Here is a 26,031-nt window from a genome sequence, read left to right on the forward strand (position 1 = left end):
TTTATTTTTTATTTTTTCGATTTATTATTTTCTCAATATGCTGAATTAGCACATGCTGGTGTCATGCAAATTTGCATTCCTCTTTCAGTTATTTCCTTGAGTACTTGGGGGTCCCTCCACACCATTTATTCACTTCATGAAAGGAAACAGAGGGAATTAACCTGATTTTTGCATCCCCAGGTTGGTCCTCTAAGTTGTTTAAAGATTAACTACTGCATCAGCCTTCCCCATTGCAGTGGAGGAAGCTGGTAGCACATTAACGGGAAGGGAAAGAGGAAAAGAAATTCTCTTTGAAGGAGCAGCTTGTCTACCAAGAGGCTGTTCTAACAAACATTGTTATCTGGTGCACAATGTAAACAGAAACCTGCCTGCCATTTCTTTGTTTTGAGAAAGATCCTTTGCAAAGAGGAAAGAAAAAAGAAACTTCTGGCGTCTTAAAGAATGACCAGTTTACTCTGGCAGATGTTTCATGATACAAAGAAGAATGCACATTCATTATTTAGCATGACCTCTTCTAAAAAACGAGGACCTGCATCATCAAAAAGGAGGATGACACAGGACACCAATGTGCACATGCAAATAAATATCCAGAAATGCACATGTTGACTATTATTATTATTTAATTACATCATTAATACAATAGGAGCCATCTGAAGCTGAATTCTAGAGCTGCCATTTTCCAAGATGGCTCCCATGTAAATGAAAAAATGCAGTGAATCATAAACAAAGTCATGCAGGAAGCTCACTTAGGGGGCGAATTGGGGAATTCTCAGCCAGGATGGGCAGAAGAACTCTTCCTAGGCACTGTGCTGCAGAAGGCCAGAAGAGGAGCTAGGACACCAGGTTTGGATCCCTGTTTACCAAGCGCCCTTCAGCCAGTCACCATCTTTAGAATAACCCAACTCAACAGGACATGCTATTTCCTCCTCTTATCCTCACATCAGCATGATTTATTTGAAGGAAGGGTGGAATGCAAGTTCTTACTTCATTAATACCATCAACCAGGTTTGCACAATATGAAGACCCAATGCAGGGCCACTGAAGGGCCGGTTGGTAGTTGTCAAATTGGGGATTGTGATAGCCAGCAAGCCTCAAATGACTCCCGATTGTGGCAGGGAGGGTGGGGACAACCTGGTCTTTCTGCACTTGGGATAACCAAGTATGGTCTGAAGGCACCCATGCTGAAGCCAAGCAGGCCTGGTGCTGGCCTCAGCTTGGAGGGCAGACCCCCTGGGAACGGCCCCCTTAAGTTCTCTCCACAATGGGAGAAAGCCGGACAAAAAAATAACTAATAAACAAACTGCTAGAGGCAGGGAACGTTCAAGGCGACCCTGATTGTCTGTTGGGCTCACCATGGGTTGTTCACACAGCAACCCAATCACTGTGGCGCAGTGTGAGCACACCCAATGAATCGGAGAGTGCATGCAAAAACAGCAAGCATTTTGATGGAGAAATGCAAAATTCACTCTGCAGGATGGTCACAATTGGGGTGGTGATTTAAAAGGAGCTTCGAGAACAGAGGTGCAAGGAAGTAGAGGCATAAGAAAATGTTTGCTTTGAGCAACGTTGATTTTCTTTTTCTCTCTCTGTGTAGACAATAAAGTTTGCATTTAAAGGGTACTGCTGGCTGTCTCTGCTATTGTTTCCCTACATGACCCAATTAGGGAATCTTTGCAGAAGGGTGTCCTGTGAGCTTATTATAGCAAGAACAAGACATGTCTTGTGGAACCTTACGGACTGTTGATTGATGGGAGTGGAAATATCCATGTCTCCTCCTTCCTTGCCCTCTGAATGCCAGTGGTTCGACGTGTCTCTGCATTTTATATAATCTTCAAATTGCTTCGGGAAGGATGCTCTCTCCCGGGACAACAGTCATGCCACTCCCTACTGCTCCGACCTAGGAGAAGTTCTGGAACAATGCCACGGGGTTTAGTTCACTTTGGACGGCGAGTGCACGTGTGACAAAGGGCTGTTGTAATATTTACTGGCAATATTTATTTATTTACCGAAACAATTGACAGCCACAGAACCGCAGTGTAATCAAAAAAGGGCATTCAAAATGAAACAAAGCCATTTTTACACCTAGCAGGGATCTAGTGTAGTCCTGCCCAACTTGGCGCATTCCAGATGTGCCGGACTGACTCTGAGCTGCCCCAGGAGCATGGCCCAGTGCTGGGGATGCTGGGTGTTACAGCCTTATACTTCTGGTTGGGGAAGGCTGCTTTACTGGAGGGCGAGATCCTTTTCTCCCTGAATCCACCAGCTTTAAAGGCTTCCTTTATTCCATCGCCGTTGCCACATTCCTTTCATCTGCAGTTGTCTCGCCCCTTCTTTCCTAAACACTTTCTGCATGAATTGGGCAGGGAGCATCAGCTGCTGGAGCAACTCGGTGAACTGTCTTGGATCAGCCTTGCCCAAGTCACGCCGTATCTTGACTTCGAAGGCAATTTGCATGGGAAGATTTTGGGGAGCTGGAGAGATTTTCTTCTTTCCTCGCAAACTTTGTGTCTGTCTATAATACAGAAGTTTCACCCCTTCCTTAGAAGGCTTCTCTCCATTTGTTAATTCAGGGGAGGAGAAATACCCTAGAAGTGCCAAAACCCCGGTAAAAGCTACCTAGACAATTTATGTCTAACATTCCTGACTTCGTAGGGGCATGCGATACACCGCAGGCTGGAGAGAAACGGATGTTCCCATGCTGCCCTTTCAGAGGTGGGAGAAACCCCCTTTCCTGAAGGCAGCCTGGCTCTCACACTTGCTCCTGGGAGAAACAGTTTCTCTGCCGCAGTTCCCCAAAGCTGCTTCCACCGCAACCGCACTCATGGAATTGGGACCATCTCCCTCCTTCTGAGCAACCAAACGACAGAGTTCTGCGTGGCAACAAGAAGCGTCCCACAGCCGAGCTGACCTCCTATTGCCAAGTCAGGCAATAGCCAAGATTCTGGAAAAGACTCATAGCCAGCGGGAGAGGGGAAAGTTTGCTTTGAAGTGGCAGGTTTCTTGGTGCTCAAACAAGCCGGGCAGCTCTCCTAACAGGTGAGGGCAGCTTTTGCAGGTACAGGTGTTGTGACATCTGATTAGGCTTGGAACATCAATCCTGCCATTACAGGGCGGAGCAGCCACTGCAGTAACACTCGCACCTCTAGGAAGGACTTTACTTTAATGCAGTTATATGTATTTCCAAGACGATTCACAGATCTCAGAACAAGCCAATTAACCACAGGCAAACAGGGCCAACATAAAGGAAACAACTCTCGAACACCAGCAGGTAAGCTACTCTTGTGACAGAAGGACTGCATTAACTGGCTTAATAGAAACCAGACTGGATTAAGACAGGCTTAATATAAGCCAGCTTTAAGAGCCTGGGCAAACCAACTCTAGCCTGTCTGTGAAAAGGGGACATAGGAAGGGCCAGAGTCCTCCTCTTCTCCTTCTGATTCCTCTGAAGTCCAGCCAGCAGCCCTGGAGAAAGGGGCTCCGAAGGACCTTCCTCACTCCCAGCAGTGGAGCTGTCTGCTTGAAGAAGCCATCAGCTTAATTCTGACGTGGTGCGGCAGACGATGCAAGCCGGCGGGGCCGACACCGCCTTCCACTTGGAAGACTCAGCCACAGATTTTGCAGAGAGCGGGCTCAGCACATCTTGTGACCAAGCCTGCTTCTCATTCCCGTCATCCATTCATAGTTACAGCCTCCCTCCCTCTCCCCCACCGCCCCTCTCTCATGCGTGTGTAAATGCAGCTATGCAAAGCACAACGGGTTTTGACATTTCCGCCTTTAGAGACACATAAGCAGATTTCGTTTCAGTAAGTTCAGTGAAGTGCATGAAAAAGCCTTTACATTTTTCCTGCATTATGACAGAGTTGTTCACTTATTGTGAAACCAAGTCTTCCTCATTTTATCATTTACAAAATGTCTTACAATGATTAAAAATCAGGAAGCGTGGTCCCAATCCTTACTGCTTGCACTGCATTATTCCTGTCTTTCTATTTCCTATAGCTGCCATTTAAAAGCCCTCATGGGCCACATACACCAATTTGATGCACATCTTCTTATGCTCTTATGACGGCGAGCTCCTCTTTGACCGCCATCACCCACGCACAGTTTCTCGCAGGGTTGTTCACCAGGCTGTGATACTCCCATTTCTTTGGAAATGTCTTTGAATTTCCCTTAAACGAACAGGCTTAATGTCACATTATCCTGGCACGAGATCCAGAGTGTTTCTAGATACTTCTCTTACATCTTTGACTGAAAGGCTTGCAGGATCGTGCTGCCCTATTATCGCTGTGATAGCCGATAGCAGCCTAGCTGAAATAGCGCAACTGAAACACAAGCTGGAAGGGACCAGGATTCAGAAGGACGAAATACATACGGCTCAGGGAAGCCGTACAGGAACAAAAAGCAGACAGCAGCTTGATTCTTGGACTCATGTGCATGTCATTTAGTTATCATGGTTTGAACCGTGGCCGAGCTTTGCTCCTGTATAACCTTTTTGTGCTTCTGGGTAGGCATGCAAAAAATTGCACTGCAAATTAGCTGCAATTAGTGCCCATTGCAGTCGATGTGCAACAAACTATCTGGACTATTTATTTATTTATTGATTGATTTATATCCTGCCTTTTTCCTACAAAGGGCTCAAGGCAGCTTACATCATTCTCTTCCTCCACCTTATCCCCACAACAACAACCCTGTGAGGTAGGTTGGGCCGAGAGTCTATGACTGGCCCAAAGTCACCCAGTGGGCTCCATGGCTGAGCGGGGACTCGAACCCAGATCGCCTGAGTCCCAGTCCCATGCTCTTCACCACTACGCCACACTGGCTCTCCAACCTATTTTTTTCTAGTTACCTGAAATAGAGAGATAGAGAAAGCTCACCATTTGGGTGGGTAGATGGATAACATTGTTTACAGAGTCATATACATTAATGTTATCTTTTCCTCTTCCTCCAAGGAACTCAGAGCAGCTCAGATGGGACTCCCAAAGGAGGGCCAAAGCGGCGTTGCGCAGCTCACAGGCCGATGTATGCGCCCTCCCCTCCTTCCTCCCGCCACTGCGTACAGCCACGGGGCCAACCACTGCTAATTTCAGCGGACACAGCTGGCTGCAGAGGGTCAAAAGTCTTCTCTTGGGCTGCCCAAAGGCACTTTGTCCAGGCCCTCTGAGTTGTACATGAGGCAGACAACACGATGAAATAAAATACAACAGCTTGTTCAAGAGACTGAGCCATGGAGCACAGCCTGCTTGAAAGCTGATGCTTCGGCCCTGTTTGCCTTCAATTCAGCTCAGCCGGCAGCCTTCAGGCCCGGCCTCCCTGGGGCAGGGCCGCCTCTCGATGCCTCCTCCTCCTCACTGGCCATGTCTCTGCTGTTCCCTGCTGCACAGTGTGAAAACTTGGGCTCATTCCTTCAATAAAGAGGTGAAGGGCCGAGACTTGGCCAGCCATAGCCTAATTCCAGCATCTTATAAACATCCAAGTGGCAGATGGTTGACATTAAAACGATGCTGCTGAGATCACTGTGGACCCATGATCTCTTCCACCAGCTCCTCTCTTTTCTTTAACAGGATAAACGTCTCTGAACAGAAGTAGCGCAACAGCTTCATCCATGGCAGAGGGCGACGAAGGCGGAAGGGACCGATGCCACCACGAATCACCCGTCCGCAGAGACCTTTTCTGCAGCAGGGGGGACCCCCGCAAGGGGACGGATTTAATGCACTGCATTCGCCCGGATGCTCTGCTGCCAAGGGCCGCCCTTGCTGGCGGACAGCACCGCCACCACGGTCTGGGCAGCCGTCTCCCCAAGGCGGAGGCAGGTGTCCAGCATGGCGCGGGCCCGGCCAGTCAGCGTGGGAAACGACGTGATCATCTCATAGTCCGTCCGGGACAGGAGCCGCTGGGCGCGCAGGACGTCCAGGAGGTGGTTCAGGCGCCCTTCTGTCATGCTGCTCAGGATGGCTTCCCGGTCCCAGGTGAGGAGGGAGGTGCCCATCTCTTTGCTGGGCCGTCCTGGCACACCAAAGAAAACATCATAAAAATCTCGGCATTATATTAATCAACTGGTTTTATCCTTGTCTTTATCCTTGTTTATTGGATGCAGTGTGTTGTGTTTTGTTGATGTTATGGTTTTTTTGTTCTTGGTTTTTGACCTTTGTAAGCCGTCCAGAGACTTTTAGTAATGGGATGGCATAGCAAAACTTTAAATAAAATAATAAATAAATAAATAAATAAATAAAGTGCATTGGTTTTTTCCTGCACCTGTTCCTTCAGAGAAGTGTTGGTCCTACCTGACCACAAGGGGGCAGTTTATCTGTAACTCTTGCCCTCACACACACCTCACGCCACTTTATAATCTAACCGGCTTTGTGCATCACAGCAGCCTGACGTTTTTTCCTTTTTCTGGTTTTGAAGCAGCTTAACAACCCAGTGACCCGCTGTGCTCCATACTGACTGGGGACACTGGGAGCTGCAGTCCACTCCATCTGAAGGGCAACAGGTTGGAGAAGGACACAAAGCTCTGTGGGAGCAAAGACTTGACCTCTTCAGCCAACGGGTTGCTGCCAGCAATGTCCTAAGGAACGAGCCTTTGCTATATTACAATTTTTATTGGACAACCACATGTTGTGGATTACATGAGCGGATCCGGCTGGAGCCGGGGGTCAGACTAGATGGCCCGGGAGACCCCTTCTGGCTCGCTCTGTTTCTGTGTTTCTATTATTACTGCACTGCATTTATATCCCCTTTTCCCTCTTGCAAGGAACCAAGGCAGCGTGAGCAAATGTGCGTAGCTAAGGCTGTGCGAGGTTCCCATCTCGCTGGAGCAGGAGCAGGAGGCTTGTGGCCCTCCAGGTGTCTGGGCCAGAAACGTCATCATAGCCAAATTCCCAGCAGAGGCATTGTGGGTCAAGACATCTGCAGGGCAGCATGTTGCCCTCCCCTCTCCTGAGGAACTCTGGGAAATGGAAGGAAAGGACAGCCAGGCCAAGGGCTGCGCCAAGTGTTGCCACTGCGGCCCACCAATAAAGGATGCTTCGTCCGCCCCTTGAGGATGGAGTCAGCCCAGGCATCTTCTGCCCCCATATCTAATTAGTAAGATACAGCAGCATCGTGCTGATTTCCTAACGATGCACAAAATTGGTAGTTGATTATAAACAGCGTGCTCCGTTTTGTCTTGGCCACTGGACGTAATCAACGGCACTATCCAAAGCAGCTCCTGCAGCCCGATCCTACGCTTGGTTACTCGGAAGGTAAGTCCCACTCAGTCCAGTGGAAATTATTCCCGGGTAGGCAGCCTTTCTTTGCCAGAGAATCATTTGGATTCAACACGCGACTTCTTCCTGCAGCTGCACCCGATAGGATAATCAGCAGTGTATCGCGTGCCGCTTCCTCAGAGCGTTGGTGCGCAGTGGAATGACCCATCCTCCCCTGCCTCCACCACAAAGGAAAACAAGTCTTTCAACCTAACCTCTTACTGTCTCTGCAGGCCTCTTCTGAGTGTGGCTGCAAGGAGGGCTGTGATCGCTGCCTTGCTCAAACAGCAGCGGCGGCCGCTTCCAAGCCTCCGTGCAAATCGGCAGCGTGCTTCTTCCACCTGCGCTTAAGCCAGGCCTGGGAAGGTTGGGCGAGGAACGTGGAGGTGGACTCGGCCCGTTGCTTTCCCAGATGGGTTGGTCTGCAAGAATGAATGCAAGAAGAAAAGTGCAGTGGCTGAATCAGAGAAGGGTCGCTGGGCCGTATGGTGGTTACATGCACACCCCAAAATAGTGCAAAATGTTAGACTGTCCACCCAGTAATACGCATGCTGAGCTGGTCCTGACATGCATTATATATGGTTAAGTTTGTGCACTGGGGAAGGTTGTGAGAAGTTGGGAGATGTGTGAGTTGCATTAAGAAATTGATTTTCATCCCAGTTTAGAGTAATAGCAAATGCATTTTTGGATGGCGGTCACTATTTGGCTGAAAAAGCCTCATCTACAAAGGCTCTTGAAGGCTTTTTGATTTGACTTCTTTTATTCATCTCAACTACTTCTATAGGTTGAATTTGCTATAAGGAGATCACTCTAAACCCAAGATGAGGTAATAGATACGTCAAAAACATGACAGAGACATGAGAACGAGGCAGTGCAATGACCCAGCAGGGAAGGGAGACCCAACACTTCTTCCAGCAGCGTCCAAAGTGTGCCACAGCCACCTTTTCCGCTTCTTGGACTAACGAAGAAGGACTCCCAGAAAATCTCACTTATTGACCAGCTATGGCGAGGGGAAATGGATTGCGAAGTACCCCGGTCCCGAGGTGTTCAGGGCTACAAGAGTCAGGCCAAAATCTTGGACGTGGCTTGACACCCGGTAGGCAACCTGTGCCATTCTTTTAATACAGGTGTAGTGTGTAAGATCCAGGTGCTCCACTCAGCATCCAGGTACGGCATCCCGCAACCATTCATAAGGGTAGCCCCATGAAGATTATTGATTTATTTAAAACATTTGTATGCCGTCCTTCACTATCGCGTCTCAGGATGGCTTTCATGATTAAAAGCAAACCATAAAACAATCGAACAATTGATAAAACTGAACAATACAATAAAATTATTGAAGCTAAAACAAATAAATCCAATCAAAACAAAACAAAAGCGAATGTAAAATGGTAAACTACAGAGAATGTAAACTACAGCCTCAGATTTCGGGGAGATACAAAAGGGGAAATGGAACGGAGTATCTTGGAAAAGGATATGGTTGTCTGTCAGGGATTTTAAACAGGGAACTCCGTTCTCTATTACTATACACAATTTAGAGAGACATGAAAAAGGGCAAGGAATTTCACAGGGCACCAAAGCTCAAGGCCTGGTCCCCAGAACGCCAAAAACCAGTTTTAGCAGCACCATTTCAGGCACAGGTTTTGCATCCATAAGGACTAGAAACCATCGTGTGTTAAAGCCAGTATTCCATGCTCAACACCACTTTCTGTGCTCTTATGGAATACAACCCTGTTTGTATTTCTCAGTGCCACTGTACTTATTTCTCACATAGTATACAACTGATGCACAGTCACATCTGTGTTCCTTGAACTGTTTACATCATATGGATATTTACTGGGGGTGAAACCCCAACACATGACAATGAGAGCTGCCTGAGACATACTCGGCCTGCTCACACAACCCAGTATGTCTGTGAGGAATCGCCACGTGCTTTGAAGAAATTTCCTGGATGCCTTTTTCCTCTTTTTGTCTGATTCCCAGACACTTCCCTCCATGTCTTGAAAACAAAGTAGGGAAGAGCTCAGATGGGAAGCGACTCTAAGATGACCTTCAAACTTTAGACTTGTTTGTTCAGACTTGTTTTGTATCCTGCTGACATATTAGGATCCTGTTGGAAAAATATTGCTGTGGGAGCAAGCCTGCCAGATTCCTGTTTCACCTAGCTTTTGGCGGTGCACCTAGACCTTGACTCGATTCGCTGGTGTCCTGTTCCTCCTCTCAACTGAGCCAGCTAAGAGGTGGGATCCAGGTCTGGCAGCCCAGAGGAAGGATGTAGCAAAGCGCAGCCTTCCGTCTGGTTACAGCCGCCCATGTCCATGGCTTCAGGGCTGGCCTTCAGGCGTACACCCTCACCTTGCTTTGGGGGATGCATCTGCATGCTAGCAAAGCTGGAGCACGGAAGACATGCCCCCCACCCGCTTTGCCAACTGCATTTTGAGTGCGGCTCTTTTGTTACTCAGTTCGCACCGGGAGAGAGCAGCCAAAGCTGAATCACGGCAGGAACACGGGGGCAGAGGGACTGGATGTCTCTAAGGGCGCAGTCCTTCCAGGATGCCCCCAAGCCCCAGAACTTGGGGTCTTACAGGCATCCAAAGGGAAGTGGGAGAAATGGCAGATCTGCTCCCCCATCCCCATGCCTGCATTTTTGCTGGATGGGCTTTTCTGCCCATCTAGATGGGCATCTTGGAGGGGAAGGGAAGAAGGCAGGAGCAGCTTCAAGACGCCTCACACCCTGGCCTCTCCGGTTACCTCCCCTTCCCATGCCCCGAACCTGTCCCTTTCTATCCCTCACTGGGCTGCTTCTTCCTCCACCGGATGCAAGAAAGCTGTAGCTGGGTCTCCAGTGCAGTCCCAGACCTTGGCCCTGGCAATCCAGAAAAAGCTGCAGCCCTTCAGGCGCTGCTGCTGGACTGCAGGATAACTCCCTAACACAACTCTCTGGATTGCAGAATTGGTCTGTTCTACCCACGCGGTAGCTGCTTTCTTCTTCCCTCCCCATCCCTTTTTTCTCTCATTCCATGGCCCTTGTAAGTTTTAGGTACTTTCTAGGGGGTTAAAAATATGAATGTCTTCCCGGCCTTCCGGGAAATGTAAGTATAAGATGGCACACAGCATTGTGCTAGAAAGAAGAAGGTGCTTCCTCCAACAGACACCTCCGGATTCCTGGCAAAGGTTTCCAAGATCAGAGCGGTGGAAATGGAAGATACAGAGTGCTTCCGCAATCAGTGAGAAAGGATGCATTCTGGACACAAGGCCACCGCACTCTGTCAGCTCAGCTGGGACCAAGGACAGTGCCAGCACAGCCCTGCATTCAGACTAGAGCGCAAGGGCAAAGGGCCCACGGCGCAACCCCATCCTCTCCCGCCTCATTTCCTCCTAACAGAGGAGCGTGATAATTCGCAGACTGCTGGCATGAATCACAATTTAATTTCTGGGCAGGGAATGGCCTCTTGCACACTCAAGCAATGCCAGCATTGCTAGACCTGAGCGTGCAAACGTGTCAGAAGCAGGCTTGTGCTGTCATTTGTTGCAATGGGCTTGATTTGGGATTAACGCCCACCCCAAATGGCTCAGGACTGCGGTACCTCAACCCGTTACCCGCCTTCCATGGTCATGCTGGGACTTCGACCACATGCATCCTCATTTGATAGATTCAAGAGTGAAGACAAGCACTACCTCTTCCAAACGCTGCATCGCAGGCCGCCTTCCCGGCACGGACTGTCTCGCTGGTGTCTTTTCCCGGCCCTTCAGCACCACTCTCAGGATAACCAGTTGACAAGCTCTCTGCTCTCAGAGTAATCCTTTTGTCGGGCCTGTTATTGTCCTGAGCACAGATTACCTGCCACAAACATCAAGAGACCATCGCAAACAACGTCAAGCAAGACACGCGGTTTTGGGTTCACCAGCAACACGCAATGCATCGATCACAACGGAGACGGCCTCTGCCCCACTGTAACTCCAAACCCGCGGGGCCAATGGCTATGCGAGAAGCCCACGAATGGCCAGTTGCCATCTCGACGGGCTAGGAGCAGCCTTAACTCAAACAGCGGGCCATCGATTCAGAGCCTCAAGCGATCCTCTCTGACCAGCCAGATGTCTCAGTCACAAAACGATCCTGGAATTTGGAAGGGCTTCCTCCTTCGCTGGATGCAAAGCCCTCCCAACAGCTGTTACCAGAGGGAAATATCAAAAAATCCCCTGTGAACAGAGACTGTGTCCACGTGGGGAAGAAATAATTCAGTCACTGGAACATGTCGCTCTTTATTGCCCTCCCTGTGCAGGTGCCCGCCTGGAATTGTTATTCCCACTCTTTTCTAAATATCCTGGTCATTCTGATCCTTTTTATCTGAAGGTGCTTTTATCTGATCAGTCTGATTTTATCTCGTTGAACACAGCCAAGTACTGTTCGATAGTCTGTCCAGTCCATGGGAGATTCAACTCGAAATGTTGTTGGGCTTTTATTAGAATAATTGCATTTTTCCTTATCTTAATTGTAATTTTAGAATTACTGTATTTTCCTTACCCCTAATTGTAATTTTGCATTTTATTTGCTGGTCGATGACCAAATAAAGAATTGATGATGGTGATGATGAAGCCAAACTGCATCTTGGCCCCTTCAGGCAGTTCTGTTGGCCCCCACCCTTCTGCGGAAACAATGTCATTGCGAATCGCACACAGAAAATAACAGCCACATCACATTACAGCTTTATCTGCCTATTTGTTTTAACTCTGGATTCTACGCAAATACAATAATGGTCATTAAAAATGTTTCCAATCAAAGATAAGCAGGACTGGCTCACTTAATGACTCTTTGCATTCGCTTTGAGGTTACGCAGATGCTCACATGCACGCAGCATTGTGGGTGCGTGCGTGCATAAGGGGCTGTTTGTGGTCCTATTTGCATTCATTTTATAGCATCATCACTTATGTATCAATGATATAAATAAGCATCGTTTGTTTATAACGGTATGCTAGAGGAGCATTCATTCATGCATGTTGTCATTTATTTATAACATTTTCATTTATTTATAGCACTGTGCTGCAAGAGCACTCATACTTGTCTGCGAAATTGGGTGGACATTTGCGCACTCCTGACACGGCATCTCATTTCTCATTTACTGCCAACTAGCAAAAGGCCTGGCTTTGATTCAGCTTCAAGCGAAGTGCAGAGGAGGCAGGGCTGCACCCGCTAGGCATGCCTGTCTCGCTGAAGCCATGCCTTGCAGGCACCCCCGGGCACAGCCTCTGCGCTCCCGCAAGACCCCGGAGGGGGAGGCATTCCCACTAGGGGCTTCCTGACTGCAGTGGGGAGGGGTCAACAGCTTATATTTGAACCAATCGATGTGTTTAAAAACAGCAAACTCTCCCCTTTACAGACACCCCAGAGTTCCCTTAGTATGTGCGCCAAGTTTCAGGTGTCTAGGCTGCATGGTCTTGGCCCCACAGCACTGACAGAGAGGTGGAAAGATACACCTGCACATCCTCTTGCAGTATTAGAAACGGGAAACACTTTTTTCTGGAGCTGCACAACTGTCAATCTACCACAACACACGAGCATCGGTTTGTCCCAGCAAAGTGCAAATCAGTCCCTTGCTTTAAAGACAAAACTTGGTAATTTTGAGTTAATGAGCCAAACAGACCTTTTTTTATACCCTTACTATAAATGCAGATTTATTCCGGTCACAAATGCTACAGAATCTCAGGAATGTAATCCACCTTCACACTGTTTTCCTTACAAATAATTTTCATCTTACATTTCCCTTTATTTTTTTACCTCTCCCATTTTGTGACTCAAGATCGCAGCACCCACTTTCTTGGCCCATGGGGCCAAATTCAGAGTCAGGGCACATTGGCGAAAGACTTGCCAAAATCACACGCCTTTTTACAGAACAGTCAAAGTCATCTGGACACCCTGCAGGAAGGGGCATCAACTGGAAGTTCCAACTGAGTCGGATCCATCCGTCACTTGTGCGTTTCCACGGGGGACAGTCCTCCTCTTAACTGAGCGGGGCCCTCGGGGCTCTGGGGGAACGGCGTTCGCTGCAAAAGGCCTGACTCTGCGGAAGCCTCTGCTTCCATATTCTTGGGGGCGCTAAGATCAGCTCCTTTACACACATTTTTCCCCACCGGGTGTTAATTCCCCCCCAAATGACCCCTCCATACCAGTGTTTTTAGCTTAGGATGCCTGCTGAAAATAACCCGACCTCAAGAAAGGTGTTTTGACCCTCCAAAATGGGGGACGACATGGAAGTCACTAAAGGATCAGTGGGAACCATGAATGGGAAACACGGAGGCCTGAATTTGTCCCCAGGAGCTGAGGCTCGGCACCCTGGTGTGGGCAGACGGGGCCAGATAATGCTGTCTTGGCACAGACGTGCCTGATGCTCACCTCCAAATTATGCTTGTCTGTTTCCAGGACATGAGAGATGGGGCCTTTGGCAGCATCTATCGCGCAGTCCTGCAAGAGAGAAGCGGCTCCTGAAACGGTGCTGCTGGAAGTGTGGACGCAACCCGGAAAACACCATCCCGAAAAGCGGCTAATACTAAATGGCTAGTGAGCTCCGTTCGGGAGAACTTTTGCTCTGTAATCACTCGCTTCCTTGGCTACATACTTACATTTATCGCAAGGTGAATTCAAATATTGCTTACAGTTTCCCCCACCTGGTACCCTGTACTGGACTACAACACCCACCATCCCCAAGGGGCAAGGCCGGGGTAGTTTGTTTATTTATTTAAACCTTTTTTAGACCGTCCCTTACTGTGGTCTCGGGATGGTTTAACAATAACACAAAACAGAATAAAATACAGCATCCTAATCAAAAATTCCCAACCAACCATGAAACCCCATATCAAAACAATCAGGTCTTAAAACTTTGGGAAAATAAAAAGGTTTTAGCCTGGCACTGAAAAGAATAAAATGACGGCACCGGGCAAAACTCTCTGGGGAGTGCATTCCATAGCCAGGGCACCACCACCGAAAAGGCCCTTCTCCTTGCTGCCACGAACTGAGAGTTGGCATTTGGAGGCAGGCCTGAGAACTTGATCATAGAGTCTAGGCAGATCAAGGCTGGGGGAGGCATTCCATCAGATACTGTGGTCCCAAGCCATGTAGGGCTTTATAGGTTAACACCAGCACCCTGAATTAGGCTAACCCTTCCCGCTTTGTCTAAATATCTCCAGTGGCCTCTCTGCCCAAAGCTATCTTAGACGTTGGTCCTGCCAATTAGCCGCATCCAGCACAGAACACTTGGAGACTCAGGACAGCCACCTGAACTTGTTCCGGGAGCGACCAAGGCTTAGGAATTCCGCAGCTGGGATGCCATTGTGCAAGGCCAATTGGGGAAAGGCCTGTGCTAAGATCTGGGCACATCAATCGGCATCTTGGAGGTACTGGGATGCCAAGCTGTGAAGGGCTTTATACGTCAAAATCAGCACTCTGATTTAACCCCAGGCATGATCCTGAAGCCAGTTATAAATGCATGTATTCTGTACAATCTCAATCTATCTCTCTCTCAAATTGTACAAATAAATTTAGGCTACTTATAGATACAGAGACAGTGATGGGGTGAGAACCACATGGGTTCAATAAGCATATTTCACTGTGCTGAAGCATTTAAAACCTACTGCATTCCTGAAAGACCCACCCTCAGCAGAATTTATTCCACATGTGCCATAGAAAGGGACCATCGTAACGGCAGGGAGATGCAGCACCTATTTTTGCTTTTTTCCTGAGTAGGAACAGCTGCACCCTCCATCTGGGAGCAGACAGCCCTGTGGATCACACCCTAAAGAATGCCAGGCATTAAAATTCTTTGTTCAGATTCTGAGAATTGGCAGGAAACGTTCCATAAATCACATGCAAAGCTAGGCTGGCCTGCCTGTGCTAATCTTAGTCATGCCGTTTGGCACCTGAGCCTTTTCTTCTGCTTTGGAACCGACACATCACAGCAAAGCAACTTGGACACAAGCACCTAAATGCTGCGGGGGGGGGGGGGCATTGATGACTCACCTTTGCATGCATCAAGTTGTAGATGGCATCAGAAATGATCTCTTTCCCAAAAGCTCCAGCAATATCCCACAGAAGGGCTCTGCATTCTGTAGAATAAAAAAGTGCTTCAACTATATGTGTATGCATAAATCTGCATAAAAGTACAAATCTTCTGCTTGGAACCGATTTATAATCCAAAGCCCTGCTTCGCACCTAAAGGGGCCTGGCCGATATTGCAAAATCGATAGGGACAAGCAGATCTCTCTGATAACGCAATGAACTGAGGGCTTAATGACACTTTTAACTTGCAACACTTAATGACAGTCTTTACGCATAACTTTATGAATGGACAAGTCCACGGCTATTTGAGGAAGTCTATGCTGATGGAAAGCAGGAGGTGTATTCTGCTTTATACAAAACGTAAAGGGGTATGCATTTCATACGTATCTGCTGCAACTGATCCATTCAAATTGCAGGTAAGAAGCTGTATTATTTTACTTTTTGTTTTTCCTTTGACCTAAGTAAATTCAAAATTAAAATTAATAGAGGAATGGGTGCTGCTGATCCTGGAGGCAGCTTCCAGACAAGTCCAGCTGTCCATAGCTTCCCACTCAAGCTCGTGCTGAACACCGCATTGATGGACCAAGCAGGCGTGGGCCTCCCAAAATGGAGGGCGCCACCTTCTTTGGTACATGGATGCAAGGTCAGTCATGCCTTTTCTCGGGGGATGTGGAGGAAGGAGCACCCAAACAGGCAGAGATTCATGGAACGCCTCCCAGCAAGGTGGAACAATGGACGAGGCAGGTACATTTTATGGATCAGCGTTTCCCAATCCAATCACGTCACTCGTTATGCCGTGTTCTCCTGTTATTCAAAGATGGTTTCCTGGATGGTCCCCTCCTTTCTGTAGGTGCCCAGTAGTCTGGGGGAGCCTCGAGCCCCCTCCATGCTCAAGCCCAAGCTCCCCCCGCCACTGGGACCAGCTGCCCTCACGCCCCGGCTGGAGAGCAAGCCCTAGCAGAGGCTCATCAGCCCCCCGTCCCGGGACAGCGGCCAGAAGCGAGCTATGGAACAGCACCGGGAGCTCCAGCGGCACGCCGACGCCAGCACTCACCTGCAGCATGGGGCCTGTGACCAGGCTCCTGATGCCAGCACAGGTAGATGAGCCGCAGGAGCTGGCTGCGATGCGGCAGGCTCTCCGGAATGACCTCCGGCCCCGTCCCAGGCCGCAGGCCACAGCAGACTCCCGTCACGGCTTCCAACAAAGTCTTCTTTCCTGCGGAAGAGAGCGGGATACCTCACGAGCACCGCCCTGCGAAGCAGTACTGGCACTTGAGCCAACGTCCAGGCGGGAACTGCATTTCCACTGAAAGTCAAAGAAAGCCCGCCAGGGGGCAGCACAGGACCGAAAGCAATTGTAGGGATGTCAACTTTCACCCGATCTTGCTGGCTGGAGGGTCTCCTCCGCAAATGCAGCACTCGACCAGGCAACACTGCAGCAGTGGCTCGGTTGCTTCTGGTAAGGGGGGCAGGGGGCATGCTGGCCTGAAGGGGACCCAGAGAGAAGGGGGCAGCCCCCGCTGTTGGGAATCACCCCCAAGACTTATTCCCAGTATGCCCTGTAACAGCCAGTCCTGGAGATGCTGGTAGGCCTTGCTTCCCGGGACAATTACAGCCTTGAAGGCCTCAGTAGCATGTTCGCCATCACAGCTAAACAGCCACATACCTTCAGTGCAAGGGCCCAACGATGCTTTACCATGTGGGTCGCCCCAAACTTTTTGGCTCAGTGGAAGCACTGGGGATTTGAGGGCACTTTGTACATGCCCTCTTAAAAAGGTTGCCAGGGGGATGGCCAGGCAGACCCATTTTCCAGGTGTTAAGCTGGGGAGAGTCAAGAAAAAGTCACTTGCCCAAGAATTTAAGTGCAAGGCAGAAGTGAAATCCGAGGTCTGAGACACGAGAAAAAATAGTTGAACCAGTCTTAAGAAAGCAGGAGGGCAACAGCCATGGGTACCGCACTGGCGATCAAAGCCTTCCACTGTGCTAAGCAGCGTGGCCTATGGGTTAGCGTGTTGGACTGGGACTCAGCTGATCGCAGTTCTTGTCCCCAGCTGGCCATGAAACCCACCAGGTAACCTTGGGCCAGTCATTGGCTTTCAGACTACCCTACCTCACAGGACTGTTGTGAGGGTAAAATGGAGAAGAGGAAAAAGATCATATGGGCCATTTTAGATTCAGTGCAAATAAATCAATAACATTTTAGTTTCAGTTCAGTTTAGTTCATGTTGCTTGTTGTAAACCATCCCAAGATGCCAGTAGATGAAATAAAGAAATAGTTTCTGGGCTTTTTAAAAGGGATGTGAAAATAATGAGCGGTTTGACTCTGAAGAGGACTCGGCATTAAGTCGCACAACTTGGGGAGGGCACTCAGACCCCGGGATGCAACAGGAGGCCATGAGGACCAGCCTCTTTGCTGGCTCCAGGGCGAGACCACAAGACATCTGACGCGCAGGAAGACCCATGGCCTCTTCTGAGGCAACAGCGGCCTCGGTTCCCCAAGAGTTGATGCTTAGGTATCCAAAATGGGATCACCTGTGCAGGAGACGCATTCCGCATCACGGTGCACTTTGGATCAGTGTGCCTCCAGGTTTGCGGAAATGGTCATCATCCACCATAGGAAAAACCCCGAGAAGCAGCACCCCGCTAGGGAGGAGTCGGTGGGCACGAAATGCTGGCTGACTGTTGTGGGGGAGAGAATGCAATGGAGCATTTTAAAAGGGCATGGCTGCCTGGCTGGCTGATACCCTCACCAGAAGCACTCCATACTGCAACATTTTGTTGCAGGCCTAACATGCAATAAAAACAGGGGGAAGCTCGATAGTACTGTGCAGCTGCGAAATTTTGGAGACACTTTTGTAGATGTTATCTCGTGTAAGCTGAGAGAATATTGCTTTTATTGAAGAAAGGACCAAGTCAAAGGAGAGTGCGTTAAAAACCGCCCTTTACTGAAAGCTCTGTTTGGGCAAGCGAAGGAGGACAGAGTGGGTGGCACAGCAACACTTACCTTTCAGCGGCTTCTGTCTGCTGAGGCTTTCCCAGCACAACATTCCAAAGCTAAGCACAAACAGGAAAGAAAAAGCACCTCTTACTTTGGAATATCTGCTGTCCAAACGAACAAGTTCGTAAGCCCAGGAAAACATTACACAAAAAGCCATCTATTTTTTTTCTCCCTGGAAACATTCCTCTTGTGGAAATTTTGGAAAGATGACTGGGCAAAAAGTTACAGCCTTTGGTATTAAGCAAAGGATGTACAAAACAATACAGGTGTGGAACATTGTGCAAAGAGAGAAGGTCTCCTTCTGTTCTTATAAAAGTAAACTCCACTGGGGCACCCCACTGAAGCTGATGGGTGGGAGGTTCAGGACAGATTATTTAATTATGTATTATTTATAACATTTGCATGCCACCCAATGTTGCCACAGAACCTCTGGGTGGCTCAAAACACAATAAAAACATAATAAAAACCACGACACATCACACATTAAAAACAACAATAAAGTATAGCAAAAAATACAAAACAAAGGTCTATGGCAATTAGTTATTAAAATGGTTTTTAAAAAAGAAAGATTAAAGGAAGAATTTCCACACACAGAATTCACTATCATTTCTATACCACCTATAACCAAAGGCAGGGGTCCTCAAACTTTTGCAATAGGGGGCCAGTTGAAAGGCACCAGTGATGGGCGCGGGCCGCCAAGGCGGTGTGAGGGGGGGCATGGGCTGGGACAGGGTGGGGGGGTGCACGCACACACGGGGAGGCAGGGGCAGCCGTGTGTGGCGATCCTTTTCTCCGAGCGAGTCCAAAATGACCTCCGCACGAGCAAGCCGCTGCCTCGCCGCCAGCGGGCGGTGAGTCCCAAACCTCTATGGCGGGCCAGATAAATGGGCACGGCCGGCCATAGTTTGAGGACCCATGACCAAAGGTCCCTGGACAGTTCACAACATTAAGTCTCCCATCCAGGGTGTGACCAGGTCTGACCCTGCTTAGCTTCCATGGTTAGGCAGGTTCAGGCACAGAATGAGAAAGCGAACCTGTACACATCGCCTTCTCGCGAAAAGACCCCCCCTTGCAGTGTTTCGGGGGAGAGGCAAAGCAAGTCCCAGCAATTTCTGGTGTTGCAGTTATGCAGGACGGATGCGAGCTGACGTGTCCTCCAAGTCCTTAGGCCATAATCTGATATCTGCAAGAAGGAAGCAGAGTCTGAGAAACAGGACACGCCATTCGCTGGCTCAACAAACAACTTATGTAATTTAGGGTGCAAATTGCTTCCCCCTGCCCGCCTGCCCCCACCTATACATGTGTCCTCAACCAGTTTACCATCTTTATCAAAACTGTTTTTCTATAGATTAAAAGGAAACAAGGCAGTAAGTGCTGATAATGATGCCACCTTCGCTCTGTACTCAAGAGTTAGCAGGACGTTGGAAGGTTTCAGGCTGTAGTGTAAGATGGGTGACTCCAAACTGTGCAGGTAGCTTAAGCCCTCCGCCACGTCCGACAGGATTCTCACACACAGAGGGAAAGGCAGTTCTGGGTAGAGTTCGTGCTGAAAGAGAAAGGGGGAAAGGGCCCCAAATAGACTTTGCTTCCACACATCCAACCAGGACTGTTGGCACATCCCAGCTCACTTCTGCTGGTGCGGGGAGATAAACCCAGAATGGCTTTCTCTGTCTGCTATCCAAACCTGGTATGATGGTTTGTTGTGCCCTTTGCAACCTAGCACCCTAAACCGTGCTTACTGTTGGAGTATGAATCCTGGTTTATTTGGCAGCAACAGAATAGTATGCCAGGTTTGAAAGTCACACAAACAAACCATTTCTGATAGCTTTACCTGCTAGTGGGAAGCATGAGCAGAGATGAAGCATGTGCTGTATGCACAGTTAATCCATGGCAAAAACCTTCGAAGGCTCTGCCCAGACAGCTCCTTTCTCTTGCACGTACCTCGTGGATGAGTGAATGGAGAGATCCGCTGTGCATCCACTCCGTGACGACGCCAAGGAGACCTTGGAACGGGCAGATTCCCAGAGGAGGCAAGAGTCTCTCGCACTGGAGGCATCGGGTGTTGGCCACCTCTTCAAACAGCACCTTCAAGTCTCTGCAAACATATTAAGGACTTCAAAGCTAGCCCCTCTGCAAGGGCAGTTTTGGATGGAGAACAAGTCCGTTCTCGTCTGCCAAATCTCCTGGAAGTTCACCTTCCATTATCACGGCGTCTTCACCTCCATTCTTTCCTTGACGCATGATTCTATGCATGCGCACAGAGATTTGCTCTATGCGAAGCTGCTTGTGAAGGCCATCCAGGTGCTTTGATTGGTGGGAAATACAGCCTGTGGTCAGGAGCAAATTGTACTGTCCTGAAAGACCTGCACTGGTTGCCAATGCATTTAGGTTCAATTCAGGGTGTTGGTTGTAACACCAAAAGGGCCGGATAGCTTCAGACTTGGCTCTCCAAGGTCCCCAGCTCAATTCCTGCCATCTCCAGGTAGATCTGGGAAAGATTTCCCCTTGGGAACCTTGCAGTGCTAGTGCAGACAATGTTGGATTAGATGAACCAGTTTTCTAACCTGGTTGAAGGCAGCTTCCTGGTTACCCATGGAAGGTTTTCCAGAGTGGTAGCCCTTGCATTCATCTGTTGTAGCAAAAACAACAGAGTTTTGTGGCACCTTAAAAGCAGAACATGCGATCTGCATAATCTTTTGTGGAAACTGCCCAGTTCATCAGATGCATGAATACACATATTCACCCTTAAGGTGCTAAAACTAGCATTGGGCCTGTACTCCGTTTCTGATGGGAACGGTGTTTAAAAAACACAACAACTCTCACTCAAGAATTGAGCACGGGTGGTTGTTGAATGGTGAGTTGTTGTGGAAACAACCCAGCTGTGCTCACAAGTCTTGGTTTATTACCCACAATGCATGAAAGGAATCCAGAATTTGTTGTTGGCTTGTGGACTGTTCATCACGGCTAATATCATGGCTGGGTTCAGACAACACCATAACCCAAGTTTCAGCAACAGCCCATACTCAACCCATACTCAGTCTTTGATTGAGGATTACCGTGTTGCTTCAACTCACTTCCACCACTGCATCATGGTCCTATTTTGTGCCTAATCCTGGCACTGTGGAATATTTCGCTCCTGCACTACTTCCATTCCTGCCAACAAAATTTGGCGGAAGCCAGTGGCATTCACTGCTATCTCCATCAAACAAGCAAGCAAGCAGAGGACCTACCTCTCTGCTGTATTCTGGCTAGTCAACAGCTTCAAGGAGACATCTGCATTTCTGGGCACGTGGAACGCTTTAAGAGCAAAGCCAGATCCTGTCCTGGCCAGGGAAATGCTCTCCAGCTCCTTCTGAGAGAGGACGGGCAACGGGCTGGACATTTTGTGTCGGCGAAGAGAGCTGGAAAAGATTTCAAGCACTTGTCTAACACCAGCAGCACCACCAGCAGGCCACCCAGCCACACAATCGCCCTGAACAATGCAAATCACCCTAGCAGTCCTTCTCTTGTCCCACAGAGTCATGACATTTCACAAGAAAAGCTCTTTTTCTTTTAATACACACACATGGCTTTGTAGATCTCCACTGCTTCGAACACATCTGAAATGCATCCAGCCTTCTAGTGAGCCTACATAGCTTTAAATAAAAGCAGACAAGTAGCTGGCACGTGCCCAATAGTAGTTATTATTTATTGCTCTGTGTTGTGTTGCTGCCGCCGCTGCTGCTCTTGTCTTATAGGCCTGCAAAAATGTTATTGTACAGAATTGTATTGCAGGTGAATCTGTTTCTAATTGTTTTCACTGCTGGGTTTTGCCTATCTTAATTATAGTGTGCAAACTGTTTTGAGAGCATTATGCTAATCAGAGGGTACATAAATGCTTTAAATAAATGCACAAATGGAGCCGCTCTTTCTGCAGCTGCAGCCGAAGAGGAGATGCATGCCAGGTTACTCCCTCCTCTTCCACAGCACCTGTCTAGACCTGGAATTCCAGCGGAACTGGGTCGGCCCTTTCCAGACGGCAAAAGCGGAGTCGGGCTGTGGTGACATGCGCCAGAAAGGCAAACACCCACAAATTGACACTGGAGCCCAGGAAGAGAGCGCCTCAGTCACGGCAAGAGAACATTCTAAAAATAGTTCGGGACGGAAGCAATCAGGGCATCATCATTCCTATTCATTCTATTGTACAGCCAGGCCTGACTTAGAAGAGAGAAGAGAGATTTAAAGCAGCAGAGGGTGACGTGGGCTTGACTTCACAACTGCAGCTACGTCTATTTGCCCATTTGTCCTCCGGAGAGGCTGATTTGGATCTTAAAAGCCCATGCGCTTCCACACCGGGTCCTGATCCAGGCCAAGGCCCAGTACCTTCTCCAGAGCAAAAAATGAACCACCATTCACAGGTGGAAACAGACATATATAGACGTTTGTGGACCATTGAAAGTTATGCAATCCTGTGCAGACTGAGTTGTAAAAAAATATGATGTTTTTTAACTGACCAAAAAGAGTATTTCCCCCATAGGCTAAAATATGAAAAAACTCCAAATTTGCACCAGACCAGATGAATGCATTTCACAGAGAGCCGCACATGCTGCAACATCAGAGAGTGTTTGCATGCAGGTGGGGGACTAAGGCAACTGCAGGACTGAAAAGAAAAAAATGGAAGCACCATCAGGAACAACTGGGGGGAGCTTTTATCATTTAAATGGCATTTCTATGCCTGCTTAGACAGAATGCAGCCCTACAATTCCCAGGATCACTCGCAGAATCTTATTCTGTCCAGACACACATAGGATTTTACCCACAGTGTCCTTTGCTGAAAACTAGCCAGACAAGGCCAGGGCAGTATGGTGCAGTGGTTACAGTACTGGACTGGGCCTTTGGAGAGCCATGTTCTGGTCCCACTGGCTGGATTTGGCCCGCCATGCCCTTTTAACTGGCCCACGCCACACGTTTTGCACTCACTAGGCACAGGCACGGCTTGCTCGCGAGGAGGTTGTTTTGGACTTGCTTGGAGAAAACGATCTCGTGAGCAAGCCTGCACCTCGCCCCGCGCGCCCCCCCCCATCCCCACCCCACCTGCGTGCACCCCGCCCCCACACTGGCCCGGCACCACCTTGGCGGCCCAGGCCGGCCGTTAGCACCTGTGAACTGGCGCCCTGCTCAAAAGTGTGAGGGCCCCTGCACTAGGCCCTGAATCTCACTGCATAACTGCGGGCCAGTCATGGACTCTCAGAAAAGCCTACCTCACAGGGGTGTTGTGAGGATAAAATAGTGAGGAGGTTTATGTAAATTGCCTTGGACACCTTACTGGAAAAAAGCGGGATATAAATGTAATAAATAAATGAGAGGTAACAGTGGCTTTTCCTCTGCTAGATTTCTAGCCACAGCAAAGGGTTTTGTTTTGGATTTGGAAGGGAGGGAAGGAGAAAGCTGCCAAGCCAGAGGCTGCCATTGCCCTGTTCACGGAACCCACCCTTTCGGGAGCCACCCGCTCAGCTTTATTTGCCCCTTTTTATCCCACAAAAAAGAAAGAAGAGCCATGGCTGGGGCGCTGCCAGGGACCTGGAATTTCCTCTGCTCCCAGGAACCGCTCCGGGCCCTGCAGCTCCTGCCTCCACGGGCTGCCTCCGGCGGGAAGGGCTCCCGGAGAGGCGCTCGCAAGGGCTTTGGCGGCTGCTCCGCCGCGCTGGGAATCAGCGCCCACCCCGTTCCCTAGGGGCCGCTCGCACTCTCGCGCAACTTTCCCCATGGGCCGCGCGGTGGGCACGGCTGCGCACCTGCCCAGGTCTGCGGCTCACCTGTCCCCCCCCCCCCCACCACGACCGGCTCGTCCGCCTGCCTGTTACGCCAGACAGTGAGAAAGAGGGGCAGGAGATGCCGCAGGCCCCATGCTCCTCAGCCCTCCGCATGAGCGAGGGCACTCTTGGAGAAGGGGGCCTGTGGAGGGCGCCACCCCCGGGGACACTCAAAAGACCGCGCCGGGCAAACCGAGCCCCGCCAGGGAGAGCTCGCCCCCAGCTCCCCTCCGCGGCAGCTCCCCGTCCGGGTCCAGGCCGCAAGCCCCCGAGGAGAGGAAGGGAGGAAGCCGAAGGCCCAGGCACGCGAGCGGCGTGGTGGCGAAGGGCGGCTGAACCAGGGCGCGGAAAGCCCTTTCCGTGAGGCCGGCAAGCCGGCGGCGGGAAAGGCCGGCGAAACTTCCCGGGGCACTTCCAGAGGGGCCGCGTTGTGCAAGCTCGCTGGAATTTACAGGGTTCCAGAAGCGAAGCCAGTCGAGGAGAATCTCCTAAAACAGGCGCTGCCACACGCAAGGGCTGCAACCAGGACGGGGTCTGCCCCCACTGGGAACTTCAAACCCCATCCCTCGTGGAAGGCGGTTTAGAAAGCCACAATGACTTTCATTTTCTCCCTTCAGCCATCCTCACTCGCTGTTTCCCTTCGGTGGAGCCATTCTTCAAACAGGGGGCTTGTGCACCCCCCCCATAAAATGCATTGTCTGGATATTTATTTTGCATGGAATCCACTCAAGCTGCTAGTCCTCTAGAAGTTCCAGCTGTACTACCTTCGCTCAGCTAGCATGCAACACAATACAAGAACAGCAATTCTTGACGGAGTGATCCCACACCTCCACTCAGGAGGATGCGAGCAGTGGGGTAAATGGGGATGGTTCTGGTGTGGGGGGACGTGGGGGGCGTAGGACTGCAGCCCCCGAGATGCCTGGGTTAATCCATATACTTCAAGTTTTGCTTTGCACGTTACAGGATCCTTTAAATTGATCTAGTGTTGAATCTAATTCAAGGGCAAGAAGAGTCTCATTTAAAAAATACTTAATCAGGGTTTTTCTGAATATCACAGCTCTGGGGGAGTGAGAAAGAACCCATGAAAAACATGTTTTACAGTGCATTCTTCCATGTCTTATACTTTATAGAGACTCCCATTAGAAGTAGGGGCGGCGTATAAATGCAAAACTAAATAAATGTCTAGCCAAGGGTAAGCAAACTCCAATGAATTCGGGGAGGGGGAGGGCTGTGCCCCAAAAATGTGAGCAAGATTTCAGCTTCGGGTCGTTCCCCATCAGCCTGCAGGCTCGGGCAATCCAGAACCCACCCCGTACTGTTTTGTTTCTGTGCGTCTGCTATGCCCCCACGAAAGGATCGCCTGAAGTCAGGAAAGCGTGCAAAACGATTACGCCCGAGCCACTTTGGACGGTCCCCGGCACGACACGCCGCCACCGAAAGGGGGCAAAGCGCTCTGGGGTACCACCGAGGGCAAAGATCCGTCCGGAGGGAACTTGCTTTGGATAAAGCGGTCCGAGCGTCGCACCTTGGCCATGCATAGTCCCGGAGCACTCCCCACTTGGCTTAGCGGGGCGGGGAGGAGAGTACTGCCAGGGGGCTTACCTTGAAGCTGTGCGAGGGCAGAGCGGCAGGCGAGGGCTCCCGCGGAGATCTCCAGCAAAACAGCGCTGCGGCACCGCCTCCAGCTCGGCTGATCCTGAGTCACCGGCTCTGCCAGCTCCTCCTCCGCTGGCTGCTGACGGCGGGCAGAAATTCCCCCTGCTGTCCGTTGCAGCTGTAACTCTTTCGCGCCCCACGGATGTGCTGACCTTCATTCCCCTCCAAGCCCGTCTTCTGCGTTCCTCCTTAAGAGAGCAAGCCAAAACCAGGCACTGGAAGGGGCGTAGCATCTCCAGCTTCGTGGCCGTTCCCCTTTCCCCAATAATAATGCTTGCATCCTTCCCCAAGGCG

The 26,031-nt window shown here is 49.7% G+C and overlaps 1 protein-coding gene across 2 annotated transcripts; it reads right to left on the reverse strand.

Annotated features, from left to right (window-relative positions):
* Positions 1-487: 487 nt before the first annotated feature.
* LOC123025465 (receptor-interacting serine/threonine-protein kinase 2-like) lies at positions 488-25,745 on the reverse strand. Of its 2 annotated transcripts, XR_006415124.1 has the most exons (13): positions 25,684-25,745; positions 21,520-21,690; positions 20,231-20,384; positions 19,680-19,835; positions 19,324-19,472; positions 18,296-18,345; positions 16,346-16,507; positions 15,253-15,338; positions 13,633-13,701; positions 10,920-11,082; positions 7,457-7,663; positions 4,872-6,000; positions 488-1,909 (listed from the first exon to the last, which is right to left on the reverse strand). XR_006415124.1 is itself a non-coding variant. In XM_044434205.1 (12 exons), exons 2-12 carry the CDS (start codon positions 21,669-21,671, stop codon positions 5,702-5,704), a joined length of 1,647 nt encoding a protein of 548 aa, XP_044290140.1. In that variant the 5' UTR covers positions 21,672-21,690; positions 25,684-25,745; the 3' UTR covers positions 4,733-5,701. The 2 variants fall into 2 exon arrangements, 1 of the variants encoding a protein (XP_044290140.1); XM_044434205.1 differs by lacking the exon at positions 488-1,909 and having other exon boundaries at positions 4,733-6,000.
* Positions 25,746-26,031: the final 286 nt, after the last annotated feature.

Source organism: Varanus komodoensis, unplaced genomic scaffold (assembly GCF_004798865.1).
Source record: "Varanus komodoensis strain SLA01 unplaced genomic scaffold, ASM479886v1 scaffold27, whole genome shotgun sequence".
Taxonomy (NCBI): domain Eukaryota; kingdom Metazoa; phylum Chordata; class Lepidosauria; order Squamata; family Varanidae; genus Varanus; species Varanus komodoensis.

Excerpts from the sequence above, each read along its gene's own strand:
- LOC123025465 (XM_044434205.1), bottom strand. The coding sequence starts at position 21,671 with ATGTCCAGCCCGTTGCCCGTCCTCTCTCAGAAGGAGCTGGAGAGCATT. Across the intron at positions 19,836-20,230 it reads TCCATTCACTCATCCACGAG|CACGAACTCTACCCAGAACT; the intron begins GTACGTGCAAGA and ends TTTCTCTTTCAG. Across the intron at positions 15,339-16,345 it reads TCACAGGCCCCATGCTGCAG|AATGCAGAGCCCTTCTGTGG; the intron begins GTGAGTGCTGGC and ends TTTATTCTACAG.